Below are 25,679 nucleotides of genomic sequence, written 5' to 3'. Positions count from 1 at the left end.
ACGTACCAGCAACGAAGGAGCTTGTTCACTCCAGTGGCTTTTTTTTTTTTAAATGTTTGTTTATTTTTCAGAGAGACGGAGACAGAGCTCCAGTGGGGGAGCAACAGAGAGAGAGAGAGAGACAGAGAGAGACAGACAGGGAGAGGGAGGGAGAGGGAGACAAAGGGGGAGGGGGCGAGAGGGGGAGGGGGAGAGGGGGAGGGGGGAGAGAGAGGGAGAGAGAGGGGGAGAAAGAGGGGGACGGGGGAGAGGGGGAGAGAGAGGGGGGAGGGGGGGAGGGGGGAGGGGGGAGGGGGGAGGGGGGGAGAGAGGGGAGAGAGGGGAGAGAGGGGGGGAGAGAGGGGAGAGAGGGGAGAGAGGGGGGGATAGGGGGAGAGGGAGAGGGAATCTGAAGCAGGCTCCAGGCTCTGCGCTGTCAGCACAGAGTCTGACTGCAGAAATCAAACCCACAAGCAGTGAGATCATGACCTGAGCTGAAGTCTGACGCTTAACTGACTGAGCCAACCAGATGCCCCTGTTCCCATGGCTCCTGCTCAAGATGCCCATCTCTGCCTACCTACCAGGAGACAGGAAACATACCCCAGTCACTCCTCGACCAATGCACCTACCTTCCAAGTGGCAATTAACTCTTCAAATTAATACAGACACACCCAGAACTACGCTAAAACCTTTCAAAACATATATAGGCACAACTGAGGTTTAAAGATATTCATTTCTCGGGCAACTGGGTAGGTCAGTTGGTTGAGCATCCAACTTCAGCTCAGGTCATGATCTTGATATTCATGGGTTCAAGCCCCATATCCAGCTCTCTGCTGACAGCATAAGCCTGCTTTGGATCCTTTGTTCCCCTCTGCCACTGCCCCACCCTTCCCGTGCACACACACACACACAAATACATACATACATACATACATATACACACACAAACACACACACACACACACACACACACACACACACCCTCTCTCTCTCTCTCTCAAAAATAAACGTTTAAAAAAAAAAAAGAAAAAATTCATTTCTAAATCCTCAATTCCACATGTACTCTGGTCCAAAATCTGAAATGCCAACCCACCTGGGATTTAATCATTCTCCCACATTATAAATAATGGCATATTGCTCACCCATTCCTAATCTTACTGTGATATATTGCTCCAATTCTGGCATAACCTATAAAAAAATAATATGATAGATTACCGGCTTCTGTGCTTACTACGTGAGTAACTCTAACGTATGGGTAACATCCTTTGCATGTCAGGCAGTTTCCAATTGTTGCTTTCAAATAGAAACTGCTGTAACAACTCTTCCCCTTACTTTTGTCACTATGCTTTCTCAATATTTACATGTATTAAGAAACAAGAATAGATTGATACCAAAGCTTTTTATTATCTAAGCAATGACATTCATACACATGCACTAATTGGAAAAAGTCCTGCCCATCAAGATGTACATTTCCAATAAATTCCAAAATTTCAATAAATTTTGCCTTTAAAATGTATAGTATTCATAGTTGACCAACATGCACTAATAACTGTGCTCATAACAATCTAGAAGAATTTTTAAATTTAAACATATATACATATTCCTGTACAAAGAATTATGAAAAGGATGAATTATTAAATAAACATAAATACGTGCATTAGGATAAAATTCTGAAGGCAAAGTGGAATAGAAATACAAGCATCCGACTCCTGATTTCAGCTCAGGTCATGATCTCAGGGTTCATGGGATCAAGCCCCGCGTCAGGCTCTATGCTGACAGTATGGAGCCTACTTAGGATTCTCTCTCCCTCTGTTCCCCTCACCAGCCCCTGCCACGTGGATGCTCTCTCAAAATAAATAAATAAAGTTAAAAAAAATTACAATTTCAAAAAGATAAAGGGGCACTGTAAATCTTCTGGCTGTGAAAGAACTTGTTTTGTTTTTTTTTTTTAATATTTGAAAGTGAACAGCAAATAATTTCAACATTTCCAAGTAAGAAGGCGATTATGATAAAAGACAGGAAAGCAGTCATTCTGGGGGTGAAGGAAGAGACAGATGGAAGAGATTCTAGAGTGGTTGCCAAAATTCTATTTCTTAATGTGGGTGGTGGTTATAAGCATGTTGCTCTTATAAATAATTCATTAAACCAAACAGGTATTTCTATACATTGTATTGTATGGTTTTCTGTATCTGTGTTTTTATAATAGAACGGTCAAAAAATCACAGCTACTTAAATGTTTTATTTTAAAACATCAATATTCATAGGAAATTCTTTTTTTTTTTTACAGGAAATTACATCTTTTGCAAGCATTTAAATTTAAGATCAATATTTTCATAACCTAGGTACTTACCCAAGAGAAATGAGGAAATATGTCTAACAAAAATCTAAATGTGAATGTTTATGGCAGCTTCATTCATAATTGCCCCAAACTGAAAACAATCCAAATGTCCTTCAACTAAAGAAAGAATTTGGGCATATATAGAATGGAGTATTACTCAGCAATTAAAAAGGAATGAACTACTGTTACGTGGAATACTCTTAAAAGCATTATGCTAAATAAAAGAAGCCAGACTGATTAGACTACATACTACATGATCCCAGGTGTATGACATTTTGGAAAAGATAAAAACTACAGGGACAGAAAAGAGATCAGTGGATGCCAGGGGTTGGAAGTGAGACAAGAGACTGACCAAAAAGAAGCATGAAGGAACTTTTGAGGTAACAGAAATATTCTATATCTTGATAGTAATCAGTTATATACATTTTCATAGAACTATATGGGTTTGTTTTTAAAATACTACACCAGGTATATTCCACTTGTCCTTCCAGATCCACTCACCACCCGAATCTCAGCCCCAGGAGGCTGACCTATATCAAAAAGTTTCCTTCCTTCTTCCACTGGGTTTTACCCATAAGGAGCCCCAGCAGGATGAATGGAGGAACTTTAGGTTCAGGTATGATACCACCCTGCCCCCCCCCGCCCCACCCCCCCCCACCTCCCCACCCCCCACCCCCCCTCCCTCCCACCAGCACTTTCCTTATTAGGCCTCTCAACAAAAGGATACTGCTCCCTTAAGGTGGCTTCCTCTATACAGCTCAGATATTCCCCCTGTCCCTGTGAAAATGGGTGATAATAGCTTCACTGCTTGCTAACCAAGTCTAGGGCACCACCCCTTGTGATTTCCGTAACATTTTCCCCACAACTTTGTAAATAGTCCCTTTATAAATACACTTTCTTGGTATTAGCCTAATTGGGGCATGCCGCCTATTTCCAGCTGGGATCTTGACTGATAAGACTCAAACTTAAAAAAATATATAGGGGATATATGAAGCAGGGACAGTTTTCAAACACTTTTCAGACAATGAGTGAACAAACAAAGAAGGTTTGAAAATTGCCATCAGAAAATTTGGTTCTAAAGACACCATGCTTCTCATCTGTTTCTCTGGGTCATGATCCAAAATGTAAACTCATCTTGTCATCTACCTTCTCCCAAACACTTTAATACTCAAAACGTATCGGTACTTCTTTCCAATCTCAAAATCCAACAACCAACTGCCATCACCACCCAAACCCTTAAGTCTAAATCACGCAGGACTCAGTGATCAGCACACTCACATATACCTGGGGGCTCATTCCCTCTACCACTTCCGGGCCCTAGCTGAACCCTGACTACATACATATGCCTCTTACCCTGCAGCCCCTTTCAGTATCTGAGAGTAGGATGCTTTGGGGTCACTAGTATGCTGACTCTCCAGAGACTTTTTATAAAACTATTCCTACTCCACCCTCTTATAAAAGCCCATCCTTTTGAGGCTTGTGTCACTTAGCTAGTTACCCTCTAATCTTCCCCAAACTCATCATTTAACAACCTCTTATTCTTCATTTAAGGGTTTTACATAGGATTTATAACCTATCCCTTATGCCAGTCTTGCTACCATCCTGAATTCCATCAAATCCCAATCCCCTGACCTCACAGTTCTTTAAGCTTCTCCCAAAGACAGTCTTTTACATTCCAGCTCAGCCACCAGTTCTCAGTTTCACCCGGAAACTTGTCATGTCCTAGAAGGCTTCACCTCTTAAATATTAAAATCTAGTAACTCACTTCTCAATCACAACCTACCAACTATCCAACCTGTTCCAGTAACCCCATTCCTGACTTTTATTTAACAAGACTCTCAGGGGGCGCCTGGGTGGCTCGGTTGGTTGAGTGGCCGACTTCAGCTCAGGTCATGATCTCATGGTCCAGGAGTTCGAGCCCTGCGTCGGGCTCTGTGCTGGCAGCTGGGAGCCGGGAGCCTGGAGCCTGCTTTGGATTCTGTGTCTCCCTGTCTCTCTGCTCCTCCCCTGCTTGTGCTCTGTCTCTCTCAAAAATAAATAAATGTTGAAAAGAATTAAAAAAAAAAAAAAAAAGACTCAGTATACTGACCTCTCTCCTTTCTCCTATCCACCAGCCTTGTCCAACTCCTAAAAGTTTTAAATTTCACAATCATTTCACTCACTCTGGACAATACCCTAAATTCTTTCTTCTCTACCTATTCACACCACATCTTGTCAGACAAAAATGACAATCCAGGATAATTCTAATTTTCCTAATATTCTACGTTCTGTGCAGGTTCTGGCTAACAGGGCCTACTAAAGCAGCGGGGGGTGGGGGGGGGGGGGGTTTGCACTCACAATGAGGTAAGTGACCATAAGTTTTTAATGATACAGACTTCACTAAGGCTTCATTGACGTCCAGAAATTCTCTCTATACAGCTCCTGCTTCCATTTTCTGCAACACCTGTTTGGACCCTTTATCCCTCCACTCTAGCCCCCACATTTCCTTGCCCTTATCTTCCTTTCAGGGATAATCTCTTCTATCATTTCATGGGAGAAAATAATGTCTTCATCCATAAAACCACTCTATCTTCCATCCTTTCACTAAGTTCACATTCTCATCCATCTTTCCTCCTACCCAGGAAACATGGTTCTCTTCTTCCAAGACCAATCTCCCCACCTTGTGCTTTGAATCCTATGCTCTAAGGCTCTACTTTGCAATCAAACCTTCCAGAAACCCTCATCACCTCATAACTTTTCAGAACCTCTCTTCTCCCCTTCAAATATCTTTAATAAGTTATGTACACTTGCTACTCCCATATCCTATGTACTCACTACTCAGACTGTTCCAACCCAAGCTGCACACTCCAATGCCAATTCTGCAGTCCTCATTCTTGTTGATTTTGCAAGTAGCATTCCAGTTCAGTTGATCCTTCATGAACACCTCTCTACTGGCTTCTATAAAATACCACTGGCTCAATTTTCCTACTGGTGCTCTAGCTGCCTCTATTCAATTTTCTAATCTAGTTTTTTTTTCTTCTTCTCTCCATCAATTAAGTATAACAAGTTCTTCATTATTCAGTGCTTTCTCCTCTTACATTCTCCTTAATGACTTCATCTAATCATATAATTTCAAGTAACATTTACAGGCTGAATCTCAAATTTATCATCTCCAACCAAGTCTTATCTACGTTCATACCAGCATACCCTATGCCTCACAAATGTCTCAAATCCAATGTGCCCAAACCTACACTGATGAACCTGCCCTCAAAACATCCCCTTATCTTGGGGCACCTGGGTGGCTCAGTCAGTTAAGGTCTGACTTCGGCTCCGGTCATGATTTCACAGTTGGTGAGTCTGAGCCCCGTGTCTGGTTCTGTGCTGACAACTCGGAGCCTGGAACCTGCTTCAGATTCTGTTTCCCACCCCCCCCCGCCCCTCCCCCATTCGCACTCTGTCTCTCTCTCTCTCTCAAAAATAATAAACATTAAAAAAGTAAGTCCCCTTATCTCAATACCACCATCTGCTCACATGTTCACATTAGATAACTGAGAGACATTCTTAATGTCTCCTCCTTCCTCACTGTCCACGCCACTAAGTTCTGCTACTTTCATGCTTGCTCAGTGTAGCAGTAGGTCCCAACTTAAGGGTCAGCTTTGGGGGACCTGGGGGGCTCAGTTGGTTAAGCATCTGACTCTTGATCTTGGCTCAGGTCAGGTCTCACGGTTAATAAGATCGAGCCCCATGTCAGGCTCTGTGCCGACAGCATAGAGCCTGCTTGAAATTCTCTTTCCCTCTCTCTGCTCCTCACCCACTCTCACTCTCTCAAAAAAAACGAGTAAACTTGAAAAAAAAAAAAAAAGTTGAAACACTGTTACAAAATTTTCAAGAAGTCAGCTTTGCCCCTATCCCTCACTCAGACCATACACTCTTAAAGGACCCCACATTTTTCTTTTCTTTTTTTTAAAGTTTATTTATGTAATCTCTACACCCAATTTGGGGCTTAAACTCACAGCCCTGAGATCAAGAGTCCCATGCTCTTCCAACTGGACCAGCCAGGCACCCCAGATCCTATATTTTTCTGTAATTTTCAGCACACTTCTTATTCTCTATTCAATCTCTGTCTTGCCCACTAGAATGTGAATAAGGCAAAACCTTGTTCATTGACATACATGAGCATTCAGCATACACAGGACACTAAAATAATAGCTGAATGGCTGGAAGGAAAGCAACCCCCAGACTTTCCTATGAACAAATTCATCCTCCTCTACCATCAGCGCTCTGGAAAAGTTGAGGACTGTTTCCTGGAGTCAAAGATTGGGCAAGAAAATTGTGTGAATCACCTGGCTCTAAATTCTAAAAATATGGAATGCATATGGAAAATCTCTGAAAAGCATCAAGTGTTGTACAAATGTGTTGTCACCGTTTTAAAAGCAGTTATTACCAGCAGAAATCAGTAACTCCATTCCTAGAAGGCATGGACTATGCTCACAGTTTCTACATACTACCTCCTATGGCTGGTATTCAACCTGGATCCGAGAAGAAACTTGTCAGTGGTCACGTGCACTTTTGTTATTGCTCAGACCTTGAAAATAATCCTCCTTTTGGGCGCCTGGGTGGCTCAGTTCATGATCGGGTCATGATCTCGTGGTTCATGAGTTCGAGCCCCACGTCAGTCTCCGTGCTGACAGCTCGGAGCCTGAAGTCTGCTTCCGATTCTGTGTCTCCCTCTCTCTCCCTGCCCCTCCTTTGCTCATACTTTGTCTCTCAAAAATAAGTAAATGTTAAAAAAAAAAAAAAATTTTTTCCTAAAAAGAAAATAATCCTTTTACTAAGAAAATATTTTACAAGAAATTAAAGTTCTGGGGCACATGGCTGGCTCAGTCAGAAAAGCATGTGCCTCAATCTCAGGGTTGTCAGTTCAAGTCCTATGATGGGTGTACAGATTACTAAAAAAAAATAAACTTTAAAAGAAATTAAAATTCCACTCATAAACAAAATTTAAAATTACAGTGTGTCTTTCAGAATTTGCATACTAAATTTCCATTTGTATAATATATATTGCAAAAAATGAAAAAAGTAGAAAATACTTATTACTTGTAAAAATAAGGTCAGTTTTATTTGCTAAGTATTATAATTACTTAGGCCACATTTTTCTTTTTAAGTTTATTTATTTATTTAGAAACAGCAAAAGGAGGGGAGGGGCAGAGAGGGAGGGAGGGAGAGAGACTCTCAAGCAGAATCTGAGCTGTCAGCATACAGCCCCACACAGGGCTCAATCTCATAAACTATGAGATCATGACTTGAGCCGAAATCAAGAGTCGGACACTTAAAGGACTGAGCCACCCAGGCACCCCAGGCCACAATTTTTATTGAAAAGAAAAGTATTCAGGGTCACCTGGTGGTTCAGTTGGTTGAGCGACTGACTCTTGATTTCGGCTTAGGTCAAAAGGTGCTTGGGATTCTCTTTCCCCTCCCCTGCTTGCTCATAAGTGTGCTCTCCTCTCAAGATAAATATTTTTTTAAAAAAGAAAATTATTTAAATAGAGGCAAGAGGGAATCTAGAATGTGTTCCTATCAATTATCTCCAATGCCAAGATAAAACTAAAACTGTACAGTGACACTATTTTTTTAATATACAAAATTTATTGTCAAATTGGTTTCCATACAACACCCAGTGCTCATCCCAAAAGATGTCCTCTTCAATACCCATCACCTACCCTCCCCACCCTCCCACCCCCTATCAGCCCTCAGTTTGTTCTCAGTTTTTAAGAGTCTCTTATGCTTTGGCTCTCTCCCACTCTAACCTTTGTTGTGTTTTTTTTTTTTCCCTTCCCTTCCCCCATGGGTTTCTGTTAAGTTTCTCAGGATCCACATAAGAGTGAAAGCATATGGTATGTGTCTTTCTCTGTATGGCTTATTTCACTTAGCATCACACTCTCCAGTTCCATCCACGTTGCTACAAAGGGCCATATTTCATTCTTTCTCATTGCCATGTAGTATTCCATTGTGTATATAAACCACAATTTTTTTATCCATTCATCAGTTGATAGACATTTAGGCTCTTTCCACAATTTGGCTATTGCTGAGAGTGCTGCTATAAACATTGGGGTACAAGTGCCCCTATGCATCAGTACTCCTGTATCCCTTGGGTAAATTCCTAGCAGTGCTACTGCTGGGTCATAGGGTAGGTCTATTTTTAATTTTTTGAGGAACCTCCACACTGTTTTCCAGAGTGGCTGCACCAGTTTGCATTCCCACCAACAGGTGACACTGTTATTTTAAATGTAAGCCTCTAAATATGATAAAATTAAGTTCATTCACATCAGAATACAGAAGAGAACACTTTGTTTCTCGAATCTTCTATTAGTAATCTAAGTTATTCACTGAACTGTGATTTACCCTCTATAAAATGGAAACAAAGCCTGACTTACATAGTTCTGATTAAGAATCAATTGATATATAAGATATAAGAGCTCAACACAAAAGTAGGAACTAAATAAATAATTGGTCTCATTACTTCCCTTAAAAGAATTTTAGGTGTGACATATACATTCTAAACAACAAATATGTCCAATACCTAAATAAGGGTTAGGAGCTCTTGGTGATGCTACACTTTCAGAATTCTTTACTAATTCTCATTAGTGGTACCTGAGTGGCTCAGTCGGTTCAGTGTCTGACTTTGGCTCAGGTCATGATCTCAGTTAGTGAGTTTAGCCCCGTGTCGGGCTTTGTGCTGACAGCTCAGAGTCTGCAGCCTGCTTCAGATTCTGTGTCTCCCTCTCTCGCTGCCCCTTCCCTGCTCGCTCACTCGATCTCTCTCTCAAAAATAAATAGACATTAAAAATTAAAAAAAAAAAAACACCCTCAATCATCTGTACTTTATCCAATGCGCAGATGAAAATCTCATCTCACCTCACAAGTTCCTGGGCTACTTTAAGTTTTCAGGAATAGAACAATTTATTTCCCTTTCCTAAAATCATCTTCAGGGGTGGCTCAGTCAGTTAAGGGTCTGACTTAGGCTAGGCCATGATCTCGCGGTTTGTGAGTTCGAGCCTTGTGACAGGCTCTGACAGCTCAGAGCCTGGAGACTGCTTCGGATTCTGTGTCTCCCTCTCCCTGCCCCTCCCCCGCTCGTTCTCTCTCTCTCTCTCTCTCTCTCTCTCTCTCTCTCTCTCTCTCTCCCCCCCCCCCCTCAAAAATAAACATTCAAAAAATAATAAGCATCTTCAGTTCCAAATCAAAGTTCTTAAATTCCTGACAATAATATCCCTAACACACAAACACTCAGTACAGCTTTAAGCAAATGGAAAAAATGCATTGGCTACAAAACCAGTCATGCAAATTAAGAGCCTATGCAGTAGTTATCTCAATATTTGGCAAGATGTGTAGACTGAATCCCAGCTGGCTGGCAAGGAAAGTGTGCCAAGTGGAAATATAAGTCTTTGCATACTTTATTCTAGAGTCCAGATTAAAAACCTGTAGCAGAAAGCACAAAGATGGAAAATGGAAGTAGCCTCATATAAAAGGCAAGAGAAACCTTTCATCCTTAATGCACACAGCCCTGGATACCACACTTTACAGAATATTCCAAGATCTTTTAAAAGGACAAAACTTTAGGTACTGCTAACAGTCATTTTTAAGTGGCAAAGCTGTTTGAGAACTCAACTTAAAAGCAATTACAACTGAAGTATTTGCACATAAAATAAGAAGTCCTGAATCTGCATTAAAATAATCCAGGGATTAGAGGATAGGAAGTGGAAAGAGTAGTGTGTAGAGTAGATAAAATAAGGTTTGCCATATATTGACAACTATTGAAGCTGATATAAGTTTTTTATTTTTTAAATCAAGAGTTAGGACATTGAAAAAATTGTTTTTAATCTCTATTTTTGCGGGGGGGTGGGGAGAGACAGAGTGTCAGCAGGGAGGAACAGAGAGAGGGTGACACAGAATCCAAAGCAGGCTCCAGGCTCCAAGCTGTCAGCACAGAGCCTGATGCGGGGCTCAAACTCACTAACTGTGAGATCATGACCTGGGCCAAAGTCAGACGCTTAACCAACTGACTGAGCCACCCAGGCGCCCCAAGAGTTAGGACATTTTAGCAACTCAATCCTTCTCTGCAGTTCTCATTCACAGTTTATAATCTAGATTCTGGTTCTCATACCCATCAAAAATCTATCTGGGGGGTGCCTGGGTGGCTCAGTCCGTTAAGCGGTCGACTTCGGCTCAGGTCATGATCTCGCGGTCCGTGAGTTCGAGCCCCGCGTCAGGCTCTGTGCTGACAGCTCAGAGACTGGAGCCTGTTTCAGATTCTGTGTCTCCCTCTCTCTGACCCTCCCCTGTTCATGCTCTGTCTCTCTCTGTCTCAAAAATAAATAAACGTTAAAAAAATTAAAAAAAAAAAATCTATCTGGAAAATGGCAACTATAATACATTTTATCATAACCTTATTCTGTGTTTCCTCTTCAAATGAGCCACAGTTTTTAAAAGTAATACCTGGTATAAAATATTTTACCTATAATTTTAAAAGTAGCTAAAAATTAACCACATATTCCCCTGTAGAGAAAGAGATGCACTTTAAAACTTGATGCCAGGAGAAATTTTTACAGTAAATTTGAGCTTGGATAAGCCCTTTTCACCGAAATAATTTCACAGTGAAAATGATCTGAAGGAGCAGGCACTTCCCACAGGAAGGATACAATGGAACTTAGCTACTACACTACGAACAAACTACAATAAAATTTCTCAAAGATTCTTTCTTGAATAAAGTGTGTAAAAACGACCTGCAAGGGTTTTCTGAGACATTACATGTACAAGCAGTTTCATCTTAAGTCCAAAACATTGTCATTCTCGAAGAATCTTTAATCCAAAAAGACCCCCTTTATCAAAAATTTAAGTTTAGTAGGGTGCCTGGGTGGCTCGAGTCGCTTAAGTATCCTTTTGGCTCAGGTCACAATCTCACGACTTGTGTGATGGAGGCCCACGTTGGGCTCTGTGCTCATTGGGCTCTGTGCTCACAGCGTGGAATGTGCTTGGGATTCTCTCTCTCTCTGTCCCCACCCCCCCACCAAATAAATAAACATTAAACACAATTTTTTTTTCACAAATTTAAGTTTGGGTTTCTAAACTTCAATTACAACCAGAAGGCTTCTTTCTGCATGAGAGTAAAGGCAATAACAATATGACAGACAGTAATGCAAGAGTCTAGATACAGGGAAACGCCCAAATGTTAGAGGGGAGGGGGAATGAAAAGCAAGGTCATACCATGTAAAAATATTTCCAAAACTATAACTAACTTACACAAACCTATAAATGGTTTTTAAGACCTCAGAACCACAACTACCATGAGAACTAAAAGCACTCCTTCAAAGTTCCCTTCTTATCCTACAGGGGGCTGCTAGGGTTGCTGCAGCTCTAGGTGGCCAAGGGAAAGGAGAAAAAAATGTTCATAGTGCTACCCCATTCCCTTTACACTAAGGATGACCTGTGAAGGAGGAAGAGGGATAAGATGTTCTTGAACATCTATCTGTATTTTAGTACCCATTTTCTACTCATAAAACCATCACCATGGAGTTTGGATTCTTAAGTCCACAGTGTCAGCATTAGAACTACAATTTAGCTTTATCAGACTGGGAAGCTAATATCTCATTTCTACAGAAAACTGTTTCCAATTCCCACCAAACAACTTCAAATGGCAGTTTGGACATACACAGATGTATATGCAATATAAGCAACTTCTATCTATGTAGATTTAATTTCCAAGTTTCTATTGTCCCTCTACCTAAACACTTTGCCTGCTAGTGATGCCCAGTTCTCCAAAAGTTAGCACTTGGGGAAGCTGTGTCTGCCTTCTTGACCAGTTTCGCCACTTCCTCAGCCTCACGTTCCTTCCTCCAGCCTATCTGCCCCCATTGTGGATTAACTATCAGAGGACAAGAGAGCAGTAAGAATACTGGATAACGCAAGTGGAACAGCACTCTCACAGCCTATCACAGTGGAGGTAATGTAGTATGTGCTCAATATGTTGAAAATCAATAAATGAATATTATTCCAAATCTGCCACTAGCCAACCTTGGACAGTCACTTGACCTCTTTGAGCCTCATCTGTACAGTAAGGAGAACTGAGTTAGTTTATTTTGGTTCAACAGTCCTGTGACTTATAATACATGCTTAGAAGCTGAATTGGGAAAGTTTTTAAGCTGTTTTTTATTTTTTTTAATGTTTATTTATTTTTGACAGAGAGAGTGAGTGCAAGCAAGGGAGGGGCAGAGACAGAGGGAGACACAGAATCTGAATCAGGCCACAGGATCCAAGCTGTCAGCAGAGCCTGAGGTGGGGCTTGAACTCACAAACTGAGAGATCATGACCTGAGCTGAAGTCAGATGCTTAACCGACTGAGCCACCCAGGAGCCCCTAAGCTGGTTTTTTTTTTAGTGAAAGATTAACCTAACCTTAAGTTTTGAACAATGTGTCAAGAGAAATGTGGGCAAAGCATAAGGACAGCCAAATCAGAATTAACCAAGAGGATCAAGGGAATGACAATAACAGCTGGCTCGCTCATCCTCTCATCCAAGGGTGAGAAAGAGTGAAAAATGTCCAGCATTTTTAGTAAAACTATGCAAGGCAAAGTCTTTTATTATATTGTTTGAGGCACTTATATTAAGCCTCGAGGACAAACTCCTCTTGAGAATTCAGTACTAGGAAAGTTTTGTCTTTACTTCCTTTCAAAATATGAGATCTATATAACCTTTCGTATCACCAAACTTTGCCAAGAAGTCGGAAACTAAGGTCTGTTTTCAACTACAGTGCCATCCTTGTCCTATTGCTAATAAAGCAAGCACACTGTCTCTCCTGCTACCTCCAAGCTTAGTTCTTTAGTGTTTCAGTTAATTGCACTTTTACCGTTTACCCGAAGTCTCAAATCCTTTACGAAGGGAGTAGAGGTAAAACGGATAGAATATGTTATTTTTCGAATGAAGCCTAGATGCCAGATTTACAAATTAACACTTTAAAAATACAACTGGTTTTGTGGATTAAAATATATTAATACAAGTTGCTACTGGCACCAGACTCCACAAATCTCAAATTGCAATGAAGTTCAATTCCTCAATGTTTCCACAATACCTCCTTAATCTTTCTAAACTAGTTTTGAAAAAAAGTCTAACACTCCTAAACCTAATCCTCATTGTAAATGCTCATCTCATTTTCATTATCAGTAACAATACAAATCTTCCCCACTAATGTAAGATACTGTGTCATCCTAACACAACAAAAAGACATGTTTCTTACTAGAAATGGAGTTGGGGAGGAAGGAAAAACTGTTCCCAAAATGCACCACAAGTAACAGTCTGGAAACATTAATATCCAAGCTGCTTAAGTAAAATTTCAACCCCCAATTGGTTTCTTTAATGTTTTTAAGTCTCTTCTACAAATTATCTAAAGCCCCCATTAATCACAAATGCAGGAAGAAAACCCAAGCAGCAGGATATTTTAGAATTTAAAGCATTTAATAATAAATGGCATACACAAAGGTCTCCTGGCTCAGAATAAAGAAATTCAAGGGGTGCCTGGCTGGCTCTGTCAGAAGAGCATCCAACTCTTGATCTCAGGGTCATGAGTTCAAGCCCCATGAGTCAAGTTGGGTATAGAGATCACTTAACCAAAAAAAAAAAAAAAAAAAAAAGAGAGAAAGAAAGGAAGGAAGGAATTAAAAACTTACCTGAAGTCATTAATTTAGCACAGCTACTTTTGCTTGCATCATCTTCTAAGATTCGGTTTGTGCTCTTTTCTTTCCCAACCAAAGTTTCTTCCAAATGTAAGCATTTATCAGACCCAACGCTGTCTTCACCAACTGCATGACTAATTTTGCTATTAGCTTCAAGTACAGAAGTGACATCTTCCAGCTGAGCAGCTTCACTAGATTCTGAATGAGAGGAACCCTTACCCTGGGCTAAATTCTTTGAAGAAACTGGTAGAGACTCATCATCACTATCAAATCCAAAAGGATCTCCAGTATTTTCTTCTTCCACCTTAGGTTTCTTCGGAATTTCTTGGATATCTGGTTTGAAATTGGGCCTCTTCTGCCCTAATTTAGCCATAAATGTTGTCTCTCCCCATTTTGTGCTAAGGGTGGTCCGTTTGTTGGAAAAGACTTCATCAAATTTTGAACTGCCATTTCCTCCTTTCCTACTGTAGGTTTTCCCAAATCTGGATGTCATTTTGACACCTGTTTCATATTCTCTGTGGGGGGGGGGGGGGGAAGAAAAGAAAATATACAATCACCAAACACTTAACCAGCGTTAACACTGAATATAAAAATAACCCAGGGATTCTCCCCCATGGGGGCTTTTCAACAGTCAAGATACAAACTTTAAAAATGGTTGAATACATACAGGGAAGGTGTATAAAGAGAGGGGCTCATTTTTTTATTCTACATACTTCCATATCTCATTTTTTTTTTTTATAATGAGTACATAGTCATACACTTACAAAGTAAGCAAGCATAAGGATTAATCAACTTATCCACAAAACCAACTTAAGAGTGGAATATCCATTTTTTTTAAGTTTCAAATGAATCTATGTACTATTCTCATAAATATCACTTTTACCTTAAGAAAATAATCTGAATAGGGTCATTACTCCTATAAAATCTTATGCACAAAATGTTAATTTTTTTCAGTATCTCAGAATTATCAAGTAATTGACTCAATTAGGTCTTGAAATGTCAAAGCATTTATTCATAGGAGGGGGAAAAAGTCGGGAAAATGGTGCTACTTTCTTATGTATTAGAACCTGCAGCCTTTAATACAATCTTAAAGATCCTGATCCTTGGTCTAATGTAGTTTAAACTGTGGCTTGAAAAATATTCTCTAGTCGGTCATCTCCCTAATCACAAAAAAACGTATTCTATCTTCCTTGTCTTCAACTGCAGAGTTACGTTTTCTGAAGCTGGTGAATTCCAGCATATTACACCAGTCTGCTAATTATTAAATGAAGCATCAGAAACCTGTAAATTTTCCTCTTTGCTTTATAAAGGATAAGTGGACTCATCTGTTGTATCTACATAATAATAACAAATACTATAACAAAAAAAATTCAAAATAGTAAATCAAAAGAATAAAACACTTTTTAAAGTAACAGTACTTCTTAAACACTATCAATTCTTATCATTTCCTACACTTTGACCTCCTAAAGTTTAAATGTCAATTTATTAAATATACCCAAAACAGATCACTGTCTAGATTTGGGGGAAAAAAAGCTTCATAATTTGAAATTTAAAATATGACAAGTAGAATAATATTTGACTTCTACTCTTGAATACGTTTTTGGTCTATACTTTAAACATATTTTTCCTTTACTAACTTAAACTCTTGCAACTTATGTCACTATAAACTTAGTTTTATGTATATTCAATGATAATTTTCCTCTCTCGTGTTTGGCTAGAAACCAATTCTAATTTGACAAAGTAATAACTTAGTCATCATACAGATCTGCATTAAGAAAAAATAGTGTGAAGACCTTTTAAAATGTCACAAAACTTTTTCCTGAGATCTACTGTAGATTGACACTAAAGAATCTTTGGCTTTCCTGTTAGGTCCAGTCTAAACAAAACTAAGTATATTTGGCAGCTGCAAGAACAAAAGAAAAAAGTCATTTCATTCCTTCAATAATTTAAAGCCCTCATCTACAGACCTGCATTTACATGTACACCAACAAAGCTGAAACATTTTGTATACACTCACAAGGTAACCACCTAAAAATGCTGACTAAATGACACACCAAAAATTTAGACTTGAGCTCCTTTGGGCCCGCAGGAGAAAAACTAGTGGTCTTGCAGTAAAATGGTCTTGGAACCACAAAGCATTCACTGTTGCAAGTTGAAAGTCTGCAAATGAACACTTGATATGAAAGAGTTAACTATTTTAAGCGATAAGAAAATCATGCTTGTTTTTTAAGTGTCCACGTCTTTTACAATTATGTACTAAAATACTGATGAAATAATGTCAGCAATTCTCTAGCTTTAAAGGATGTGGAATGGAAAGCGTGTAGATGAAAAACACTCGGTTAAGAATTAAGAACTGTTGTATCTGAGCGGCAAATACATGGGAATTCATTATGTAATATCCCCTACTTTTGATTTATTTTATAGTTTTCCATGTCTGTCTGTAAAGTCACTAGACATACTATCGCGATAACATTATTAATGCCTAGAGTGTAAAGTACGTACAAATTAGTGTAAGAGTGCGGACACAGTTGACATACTTTAAGTATATCTCAAGTACACAAGCTATCTTGCTCAGTCAGGCTTCAAACTCCAAAGACTTTCCTAACTAAAAAGGAAAGAATGATTCACAACTAAGTCTTTACAGTCGTTGGGCCCTTGCCTCTCTGCCCAAAACCAGGTCGAATTTTCAGGAACGTGCGCTGGGATTAAAAAGTCCTCACACTTAACCCTCAACCAAGTGTAGCTTCTTTAGGACCCCCAGGGGTTTAGGGGCTTCCACCAAGGAGTGAAAGCCGGAAAGGATGAAGCTAACCACCTAGAGATTCTCACCTGGGGGCGGTCGGTGCACCGGGGGGGGGGGGGGGGGGGGGGGGAGCAGGAGACGCGGTCCCCTCCCTCTGGAAGCTCACGCAACTTTTCTCCTCCCCACCCCCACCGCCAGGAACGGGATGTAGCTTCCGACGCCCCGGAAGCCTCTGCCACTGAATCCCCAGGGCAGTGTAAGGCCTTAGTGGCGGCCAGGGGCGGAGGAAAGACGGCAAAGGATTCAGGGCTGAAACCAACGCACTTGACCGCGCTTGGGGAGGGAGGCAAATCAGTGGCCGCCCGAAAGGAACTCAGAAAAAGGAAAAATAAAAGAGGGAAAAGAGAGTTCTCCAGGTCGTTCCCCTGCCCAACTTCCTCAGAGGCTGTGTGGGTGAAATAGCGAGACTCCCAGACCCCTGCCTCCCCCACCCTCCCTGGCTCCCTCCGGGCCTAGGCAGCCGCCCGAGACCTCACTTACCCTCGGCGCCTGGCGGGTGCTTTGGCCTCGGGCCGCCTCCGCCTCTCCTGCTCCCAACGGCCCACGGACGGGCGCGGGAGCCCCGCGCGAGAGAACAGGGCCGGCTTGTGCGCGAAGAGAGGCAAGGGGCTCCGCCACCGTCAGAACCCGCGACTCCGCTCTGGGTAAATAGGAAACCCGGTGGAGGGAGGGGGGGGAGCGGCGGCACCGCAACTTCCCTCCCCGCCTTTAGCGCCGCCGGCCGGGCCCGGGCCTAGGCCTCTCTGGCCGCCGCCGCCAGAGCAGGTACCGGAGCCCGCTACGTGCCCCCGCTAGGCCGCCGCCGCCTCCTGCGCCGCCGCTTCCGCCGGTGAATGGTCAGCGCTGGAGTTTGAACAGGGCCCTGAACCATCTCAACGCCATTTGCGCTCCCGGCCCCCACCTCCTTCCTCCAACAGCCGCTCGCTCCGTCACTCCGCTTCCCACAGGCCCCGCGCGGCCGTCCGACCCCGCAGCCAATCGCGCGGCCGCTTACTCAAACCGCCGCGCAGGCGCTGCTTCCCGCATGCTCCGGCGCCCGCCATTGGCCCGGCCGCAGCGCCCGACGGGAGTTGTAGTCCGGGTCCGCGAGGGCGCTATACTCGCGGCTAGGCGCGGGAGCCGGCGGCGGGAGGAGCGGTTGTGGCGGGCTTTGCCCGCCCGGGCTCGGGAGCCCGTTGCAGCTCCTGACCACGCCGGGAGACGCAGGTGCCGCCAGGGAGGGCCGGGGGCGCAGTGCAGGCAGCTGTGTCAATCGTTTCCCCTCCAGGGACTCGCCCGTGTCTAGGGACGGTGGGTTGTGCAGCTGCGCCAGGCCTGCTGGGGCCGCGGCCTGGGAGCGCGGAGGCGCGGATTTCGCGGCTGGGAACCGCCCTCTACCCGGCCTGGCGAGTGCTGGCCCGACGCAGGTAACGACTGCGGGAACTGGGAAGCCCGGGGCACTGGGCACCTAACGCCGCGAGGGATGTCGGCTCCGGCGCTTGAATGCTCCCGCGACCCCTCCGCTCATACTTTCATAGTTCTCCGGTCTGCCCTGCACGCGTTAAGAGAGACCCCAAGAATACTGGATAGTAGTATCGTTAACTTTGTTGTGTGTAATAACGCTAACGTGGTTATGTAAGAATTTTTTTAAAAAGTCTGAAGTTTTGACGGGTAAAAGGATTATGACTCTGGGATTTACTTGAAAATAACTCCTACAAATACCGACCGAGGGAGAATAAAGCCAGTGGGGTGTTTTTCCATTGTTGTGTAATGCGTACACAAGGGCTGATTATTCCAGTCTCACTAACGTTTCTGAAATTTTCCATAAATGAAAAATTTCGAGAATTGAACCAGTGATTGCCTCTGGGGAGGACAGGGAGGTGGGAGATTGATGGGAGAAAAGAGTTAATTTTACACTACGCTCCTTTGTGGTCTTTGGGTTTTGGTTTTGTTTTTTTCGGGTCAATGTATTGATTATCAAAGTTGGAAATTTGGATGGGGGGATCTTTTTTTTTTTAAGGCTGCCGTGGGAAAACAGCGTTCTAAAAAGTAGCACAATCGTTTCGTGCTGAGAGGTGCATGATTCATCTGGCTTGGACGGCCCAGCTGTTTGGTGGGTGGTTAATGGAGATACACCTGGGAAATTAGGAAACTAATTGCTTCTAGTGAAAAGCCCTCCCCTTCTTCCGCAAATGGATGATTTGCCTTGAATGCACCCAGAAGTTAACCGGGTTCCTCCAAGTATATTCAGGAAACTCTGAGTCAAGAAAAAATAGTTAAGATATCCTGCAGCCCTTCGCACTAGAAATTTAAGGTGGATTTTAGCATGGCTGAACTGTTTTACTTTTGCCCTACTGTTTACAAAATTTTTTTTCTGACATTTAAAGTTTCCCAAATATTGTAACAGTACTTTTTCTTGATAAGTCAACTTTTGATAGCTTATGTGACTGGAAGTTATAACAGGTCTGTGCATTCCACTGTGGGCAGTATGCGCATGGCTTGTATTTGGGTCAGTTTTGTCTTTTCATTTTTTTTATTTTTTTAAAGGATTTATTTTGAGAGAGCCAGCAAGCGTGAGTGGGGGAGGGGTAGAGGGACAGAGAGAGTATCCCAAGCAGGCTCTGACCTATCTGTTCAGAGCCTGACTAGGGGGGTTGGAACTCAACAACCTTGAGATGATGACCTGAGCGGAAACCAAGAGGTGGACATTTAACCGGCTGAGCCACCTAGGCATCTCAGTTTTGTCTTTTTTTTTTTTTTTTTGCTTGTTTATTTTTGAGAGAAAGAGGGAGACAGAATCTGAAGCAAGCTCCAGTCTCTGAGCTGTCAGCACAGAAGCCCTATGTGGCACTTGAACCCATGAACAGCAAGAGCCAAAGTCAGACGCTTAACCAACTGAGCCTCCCAGGCGCCCCCCACTTTTGTCTTCTTAAAAAAATCAGCATAGGATCTTATTTTATCAGTTTCTTCAGAGATTGTAAGCAGAGGTGCAAGCTGCACTTACTATAATTATTTAGATGACAGAGTACTGGGTGCTAATTAAGGGGTCATTATCATCAGAGGCAAAGGCTAAGATCAAAAAGCCGAAAGTGGTGCAGAGATGAGACCATTGCAAGATCTTCCTGTGGAAGAGTGCTGTGAACCCTCCTGGACCAAAGGATGCATTTTTTATGACCTAGCCTGGTTAGTTGGCTGGGTCAGTGACTCCACATGAAGCTTAAATAGAAGAGTTAATTTTTTATAGAAAGAGATAATCCGTGGAGCCCATTTAGGGGCTTCTTGTGCAGTAGTTGTGTTATTGGAGCTTAGTAGAGTTAAATTCTTGCTGCTCAAAGAGTGATCCCTAGTCAGCAGCATGGCATACCCTGGAAGCTTAGTGGAAATGTGGAATCCCTGTCCCCAACTCCACTGAATCAGAATCTGCATTTTTAACATGATTCACCAGGTAACTGGCCCATACGTTAAAGGTCAACAAGCCCTGATTTTTGAAGTACATCTATAGCCTTTAACAGAAGTCTAATCTTTTTTGTTAAGGTGGGGGAAAGGAGGAAGAGAAAACATTAAGAACCTATTATACATCAGGTACGATGCCAGCCTCTTCATTTGCATCCCTGCCTGTTATCCCTGTTTTACAGGTGAGGAAATTGAGAGGTTGGCATTTGCTCAACATATGGTAACTAATAAAGAAATCAAACTTTTTCTTGAACATTGGATATCCATTATTATAGACATTGTTGAATCTGGTAGAAAATGGTACGTGATTTGAAGAGTAGGAAAGTGTGTGTGTGTGTGTGTGTGTGTGTGTTTAGTCTGTGGAAGCTTAGTGTATTAATACTGAAGAGAGCTGTGCTGCGGCTCTCTGCTCTCCTGTGCCTCACACTAAAGACTGCCTACGCCAGGGCCCCTTCTGGAGGCAGTTCAGTCTCTGGGCCTTCAGGCCACACCACTCCCTTTACCTTTTACCTCCCTGATTCCAGTGAGGCAAGTGAATACCCTGAAAGCCCCACTCCATTCCAGTGCCGTGGCCCTGAGTCCCACACCAGAGTGAGCAATGTGGACTCCAGTCTGGATAACACGTGGGAAAGCAGCTTTTTGGATGTTGGTGGTGGTTTTCCTTTGGTTTTCTTAGTTCCCTCAACTTATACTCTGCCACCTGCCTATCCCCATCCCCCACCCTCTCTCCCTGCACCCCCCCCCCCCCCCAGATTGGTTCACTTCACTTCATTCAAATCTGCTTCACGCACATATTAGGTAGCAAATAAGGGCTTTTTTGTTTGCTAGAATGCCTCGGTGTCTGATGTCTGATTTTTCTCCCCCATTAAATTATATTTATGGCAGAGACTAAAATCATAGATCTGAACCACACTTGTACCCTTTGATGCTACAGGCTGCCCTCCTGCATGCTGCCTGGAGGAGGGTAGAATCTCCACTACCTTGAGCTCCATCCACTCAGGTGGACTCATCCTTTGCTTCAGTGGAAGAAAGAAAATCCTGCCAGGAAAACTAATAGAAGAATCTGTTGTGCCATTGTTGGGTCTCTGTTGCAGCCCGGACATGAGAACTGTCAGAACTGGAATTGCTAAGTAGAACTGTGTAATCTTTTTCTGATAATGTGTAGTACAATGTATCACAACTTTCAAAATTCACTTCAGAGAGCTTGAAGTCAGAAATTTCCACACTGGTTACAGGAAATGTTTCCTTGTTTTAGGATGGGGAATCAGAATTTATAATAAAAATTATAAATCATACACTTGCACGTTGTGGTGATTGTATTACAGTGCCCTACAAAATGAGGGCCAGGCCCTGCCCTTACCTCCCTGACACTCCCCAAACATTTCTGTTCTGCCCAGTATGGAAAAGGAACTTTTCAATCAATCTCCCATGGACCAGCCTGTTTTATTTATTTATTTTTTAATGTTTGTTTATTTTTGACAGAGAATCCCAAGCAGGCTCCATGCCCTTGGCACAGAGCCCAAGGCGGGGCTCAGACTCCCAAACCATGAGATCATGACCTAAGCCAAAATCAAGAGTCAGACACTTGACCAACTGAGCCACCCAGGTGCCCCAACCTATTTTAAATTGTAACACCCCACTCCCAAATGCTATTTCTACTTTATTTTTCTTCAGGGCATTTATCTCATCTAACATATCTCATGTTTTTTTGTGTTTGTTACATACGTATCTTCCCTATGAGGGAAGGGATCTTTGTCTCCTCTTGTATATCCCTACCTCATGAAAGAGTGTGTAGCAATAGTAGGTGCTCAATAAATATTTAATTGCCTGCCCCCCATTTGCTTCCTTTCATGTTAGATTGTGTCTTGAAAGGAAAGTGACTTGAAACTGTCAGTAGTAGTTGACTGGGTTTTCCCAAGGGAGAGAGGAGTGCTTTCTGGACTAACCTGTTCTTGCTTTGGATAGGTTTTCATCCTGAGAATTGAGAAGATGAATACTACTATAATCACAATTGTCTTGTTTTCCAGTATAATTGGAATATGTTCTCCTGAGATGGTGACATCCTTTGGGGAATAAACTGCTGTCTTGGTAGTTGAAAAGCAAAGCAAGAAAAATTCCCTGGGGACATATTGCCTGACAAGGATTGGTACCCAGCAACCTCTAAAGGTCTGTCTGGCTACCTGACCCTTGTCTCCAAACAGCCATCTACTCCCCAGTGTCCTCACCCCTAATGTTCTATCATATTCCTCCTCCCCAACAAAAACCCTCCTGGGGCTTCCCATCGCCAAGACTAAAATCCAAAACCCATCTTGTGGCCTGTAAAGCCATGGGTGATCTGGCCCCTGACTACTCCTTATCCCTCTCCATCTTACCAATCCTGCCTCTGTCTACTAGAACCTGCCAAACCTGCTCCTGCTTCAGGCCTCTGCTGCTGTTCCCTCCACTAGTCCTGGAGATAAGCACATGACTCACTCCCTCACCTCTTTTAGGCCTCCGCTCAGGTGTCTCCTCAGTAGTGCCTACCCTGAGGTGTTATTTAAGTTAAATCCCTCACCCTGCCAGCCCAGCACTCTATCTCTCCTTTCCCTGTCATTTTTCTTCGTGGCAGACTTCATGTTTGCTTTACTTATTAACTTGTTTATTATTTGTTTCCTTCCACTAGAGTATAAACTCTATGAGGACAGGGATTGCTGACTTGTTCACTGCCATGCACCTAGCACACTTAGAATAGGACCTCACACACAGAAAGTAGGCTATAAATGTTGACTGAATAGCTCATAAATTGTGTTCAACTTTTCTGTATCTCCACTAGTTTTTTGTGTGTACTTGACCTATCAATAAGAGCAAAAGGTACACTGAAACCTCCCAGTATAAGAGTAATTGTGTCAATTTCTCCCTGGGGTTCTATTTTTGTTTTTATACTTTGAGGATATTTTATTGGGCACACACAAACTTAGAATTTTTTTTATAACATCCTGGTGGAATTGAAAGCTTTTTAAGTGCTTTGGGAGATTAATCACAAAAATCGCCTGAATTTTCCATCCTTCCCTGTATGCACACCTTTTGTAATGTGACTTTGCAGCTCCTCCCAGAATCTGGGCTGGCCTTGTAACTGGGGTTGGCCCAAAGAACATGGCAGAAGTGATAGAGTTCTGAGCTTGAGTCTTAAGGAAACTTGAACGCGCCCACATTCTTTCGTGGACCTCCGCCTCTGCCATAAAAACAGGCCTGGGCTAGCCTGCTGAAGGCTGAGACGCCACGTGGAAAAAAGCTGAGGTCATCCATGCCAGTCAACAACCAGCAGACCCCAAACACGCAAGCCAAGCCAGGATTAGCATGGCCACCTACCTGACCTGCAGCTGCCCACAGATGTGTGTGTGAGCCCACTTGGGGCCAGGTGAACTGCCCAGCTGACTTTAGGCTCATGAACAATAACAAATAGTTCTATGTTAAGCGTATGCATTTTGGAGTGGTTTGTTACACAGCATTATCGTGGCAACAGAGAATTGATGGTTAATGCCTCCTCATTTGGTTCTCAGCCTCAGAAAGGCTTTCCTGACTACCCAAACAAACTAAATCAGCCTCCCAGTCTATAATACCACTGTATTATTTTCTCAGTAACACCTCACTCTCCAAAATGATTTGTTTACTTCGTTTTTCTCTGTCTCCCATACTAGACTGTCACCTATGTGAGGACAGAGACCTTGTCCGTTTTGTTCCCTGCTCTATCCTCTGCACCCCGCATGGTAACTGCTTTGTCCTGCTGCGTGTGTCCACTGGACGCTGGAAATGTGACTAGTCCAAGTTAAGATGTGCTGAAAATCTAAAATACACTGGATTCCAAAAGCTTAGGGCCAAAAACAAAAGGATATAAAGTATCCGAATAATTTCTACAGTGATTAAATGTTGAAATGATAATATTTTAAATATATAAAGTAGAATGTCTTACTAAAAATTACTCTCATCTGTTTCTTTTTACCTTTTTTTAAAAATGTTTATTTATTTTTGAGAGGGGGGAGGGGCAAAGAGAGAAGGGGACAGAGGATCCAAAGCAGGCTCCGCACCCATAGCAGAGAGCCGTACACCGGCCTCAAACCCATGAGCGACGAGATCATGACCCAAGCCAAAGTTGGGCACTTAACCAACTGAACCACCCAGGTGCTCCTTTTTTTACCTTTGTTAAAGCGACTACTAGAAAAAACAAATTTGTGACCTGTATTATATTTCTATTGGACAGTACTGATACAGAAGTTCAGTAAATGTTTATGGAAGAAAAATATTTGTTAAAGGCTTGCTGAAAGAAATGAGAAATTAAGCCACAAAAAGACATAAAAACCTTAAATACATATTAATAACAGACAGGAACCAGTCTGAAAAGTCCATGTAGCATATGATGTTCGGGAAAAGACAACACTGTAGCAGTTGGTGGTTGCCAAGGGTTTACAAGGAGGAAGCTGGGAATAATGAATAGGTGACGTGTGGGGGAGTTTTTAGAGCGATGAAACGATTTTGTATGATACTGGAATGGTGGGTACATGCTATTATGCATTTGTCAAAACCCATAGAAGTGTACAAGACAAAGACTGAACCTCATGTAAACTATGGACTCTAGTTAATGCATCATATTGGTTCATTGATTGTAGCAAATATACCACACTAATTCAAGATAATAAAAATAAACTATGAGGGCAGGGATGGAAGTATGTGGGAGCTCTAATATACCCTCAATGTTTCTGTGAACCTAAAACTACTGTAAAAATTTTTTTTAAAGCTTTCAAAAAATGAATTCACCCAGGGCACCTGGGGGGCTCAGTTGGTTAACCGTACAAGACTTGATTTCAGCACAGGTCGTGATGTCACGGTTTGTGAGTTCTGGCCCCACATCGGGCTCTGCCTGCTTGGGATTCTCTCTCTCTCTCCCCCTCTCTCTCTGCCCCTCCCATGCTTTTGATCTCTCTCAAATAAATAAACTAAAAAAAAAAAAAAAAAATTTCACCCTTGCACAGCTACCAAATAAAACATAAATTTAACCACTTCCCTCTTTTAGAACAAGTTTGGTGACTCCCCATTGTCTACTAGAATAAGTTCACCCACTGCCTGGCCCTTGCAGCCCCCATGATCTGGAAAGTCCTTCTTCCTCTCTACTTGTGGAACCCAATGAGTCATACACCCACCCATATAAATCGAACATACTCTATTCCTTGTTTCTATAAATACTAAATGAAAAGTAGACACAGAAAAATGTGCATGTGAAGGTTTGGTCATATTGGAGCTTTGTGTCTCTTTCTAAGTAAGTTTGGAAAATGGATATGGAAATGTTGAAGAAGAAGTCTGATAGCCACAGGCAGGCTAGGGATTAATATCCTTGAGATGGAAACAATGGAAGCAGAACAAGGCTATTTAATGTCAGTGAAGATCTGCTG

General features: G+C 42.3%; 1 protein-coding gene and 1 long non-coding RNA gene across 4 annotated transcripts in view; one reads left to right on the top strand and one right to left on the bottom strand.

Annotated features, from left to right (window-relative positions):
* The window catches only part of WAPL (WAPL cohesin release factor), a 92,847-nt gene extending 75,075 nt beyond the window's left edge, over positions 1 to 17,772 (bottom strand). For all 3 annotated transcript variants that reach the window (XM_060642291.3, XM_078434488.2, XM_060642292.3), the window contains exons 1-2: positions 17,305 to 17,772; positions 14,016 to 14,536 (exon numbers count right to left, since the gene is read on the bottom strand). In XM_060642291.3, coding sequence (XP_060498274.1) covers positions 14,016 to 14,514 — 499 coding nt within the window. In that variant the 5' untranslated portion in view covers positions 14,515 to 14,536; positions 17,305 to 17,772. The remainder of the gene's footprint in view (positions 1 to 14,015; positions 14,537 to 17,304) is intronic.
* A 114-nt stretch (positions 17,773 to 17,886) lies between these two features.
* Positions 17,887 to 21,551, top strand: LOC132685219 (uncharacterized). Its single transcript, XR_014135374.1, has 3 exons — positions 17,887 to 18,230; positions 20,338 to 20,438; positions 21,191 to 21,551. It is a non-coding gene; the product is annotated as an uncharacterized LOC132685219 (long non-coding RNA).
* Positions 21,552 to 25,679: the final 4,128 nt, after the last annotated feature.

This window comes from Panthera onca, chromosome D2, assembly GCF_046562875.1.
Source record: "Panthera onca isolate mPanOnc1 chromosome D2, mPanOnc1 haplotype 2, whole genome shotgun sequence".
NCBI lineage: Eukaryota > Metazoa > Chordata > Mammalia > Carnivora > Felidae > Panthera > Panthera onca.
Note: the sequence above shows the minus strand (reverse complement) of the source record. Positions and strands in the feature narration are given on the sequence as shown.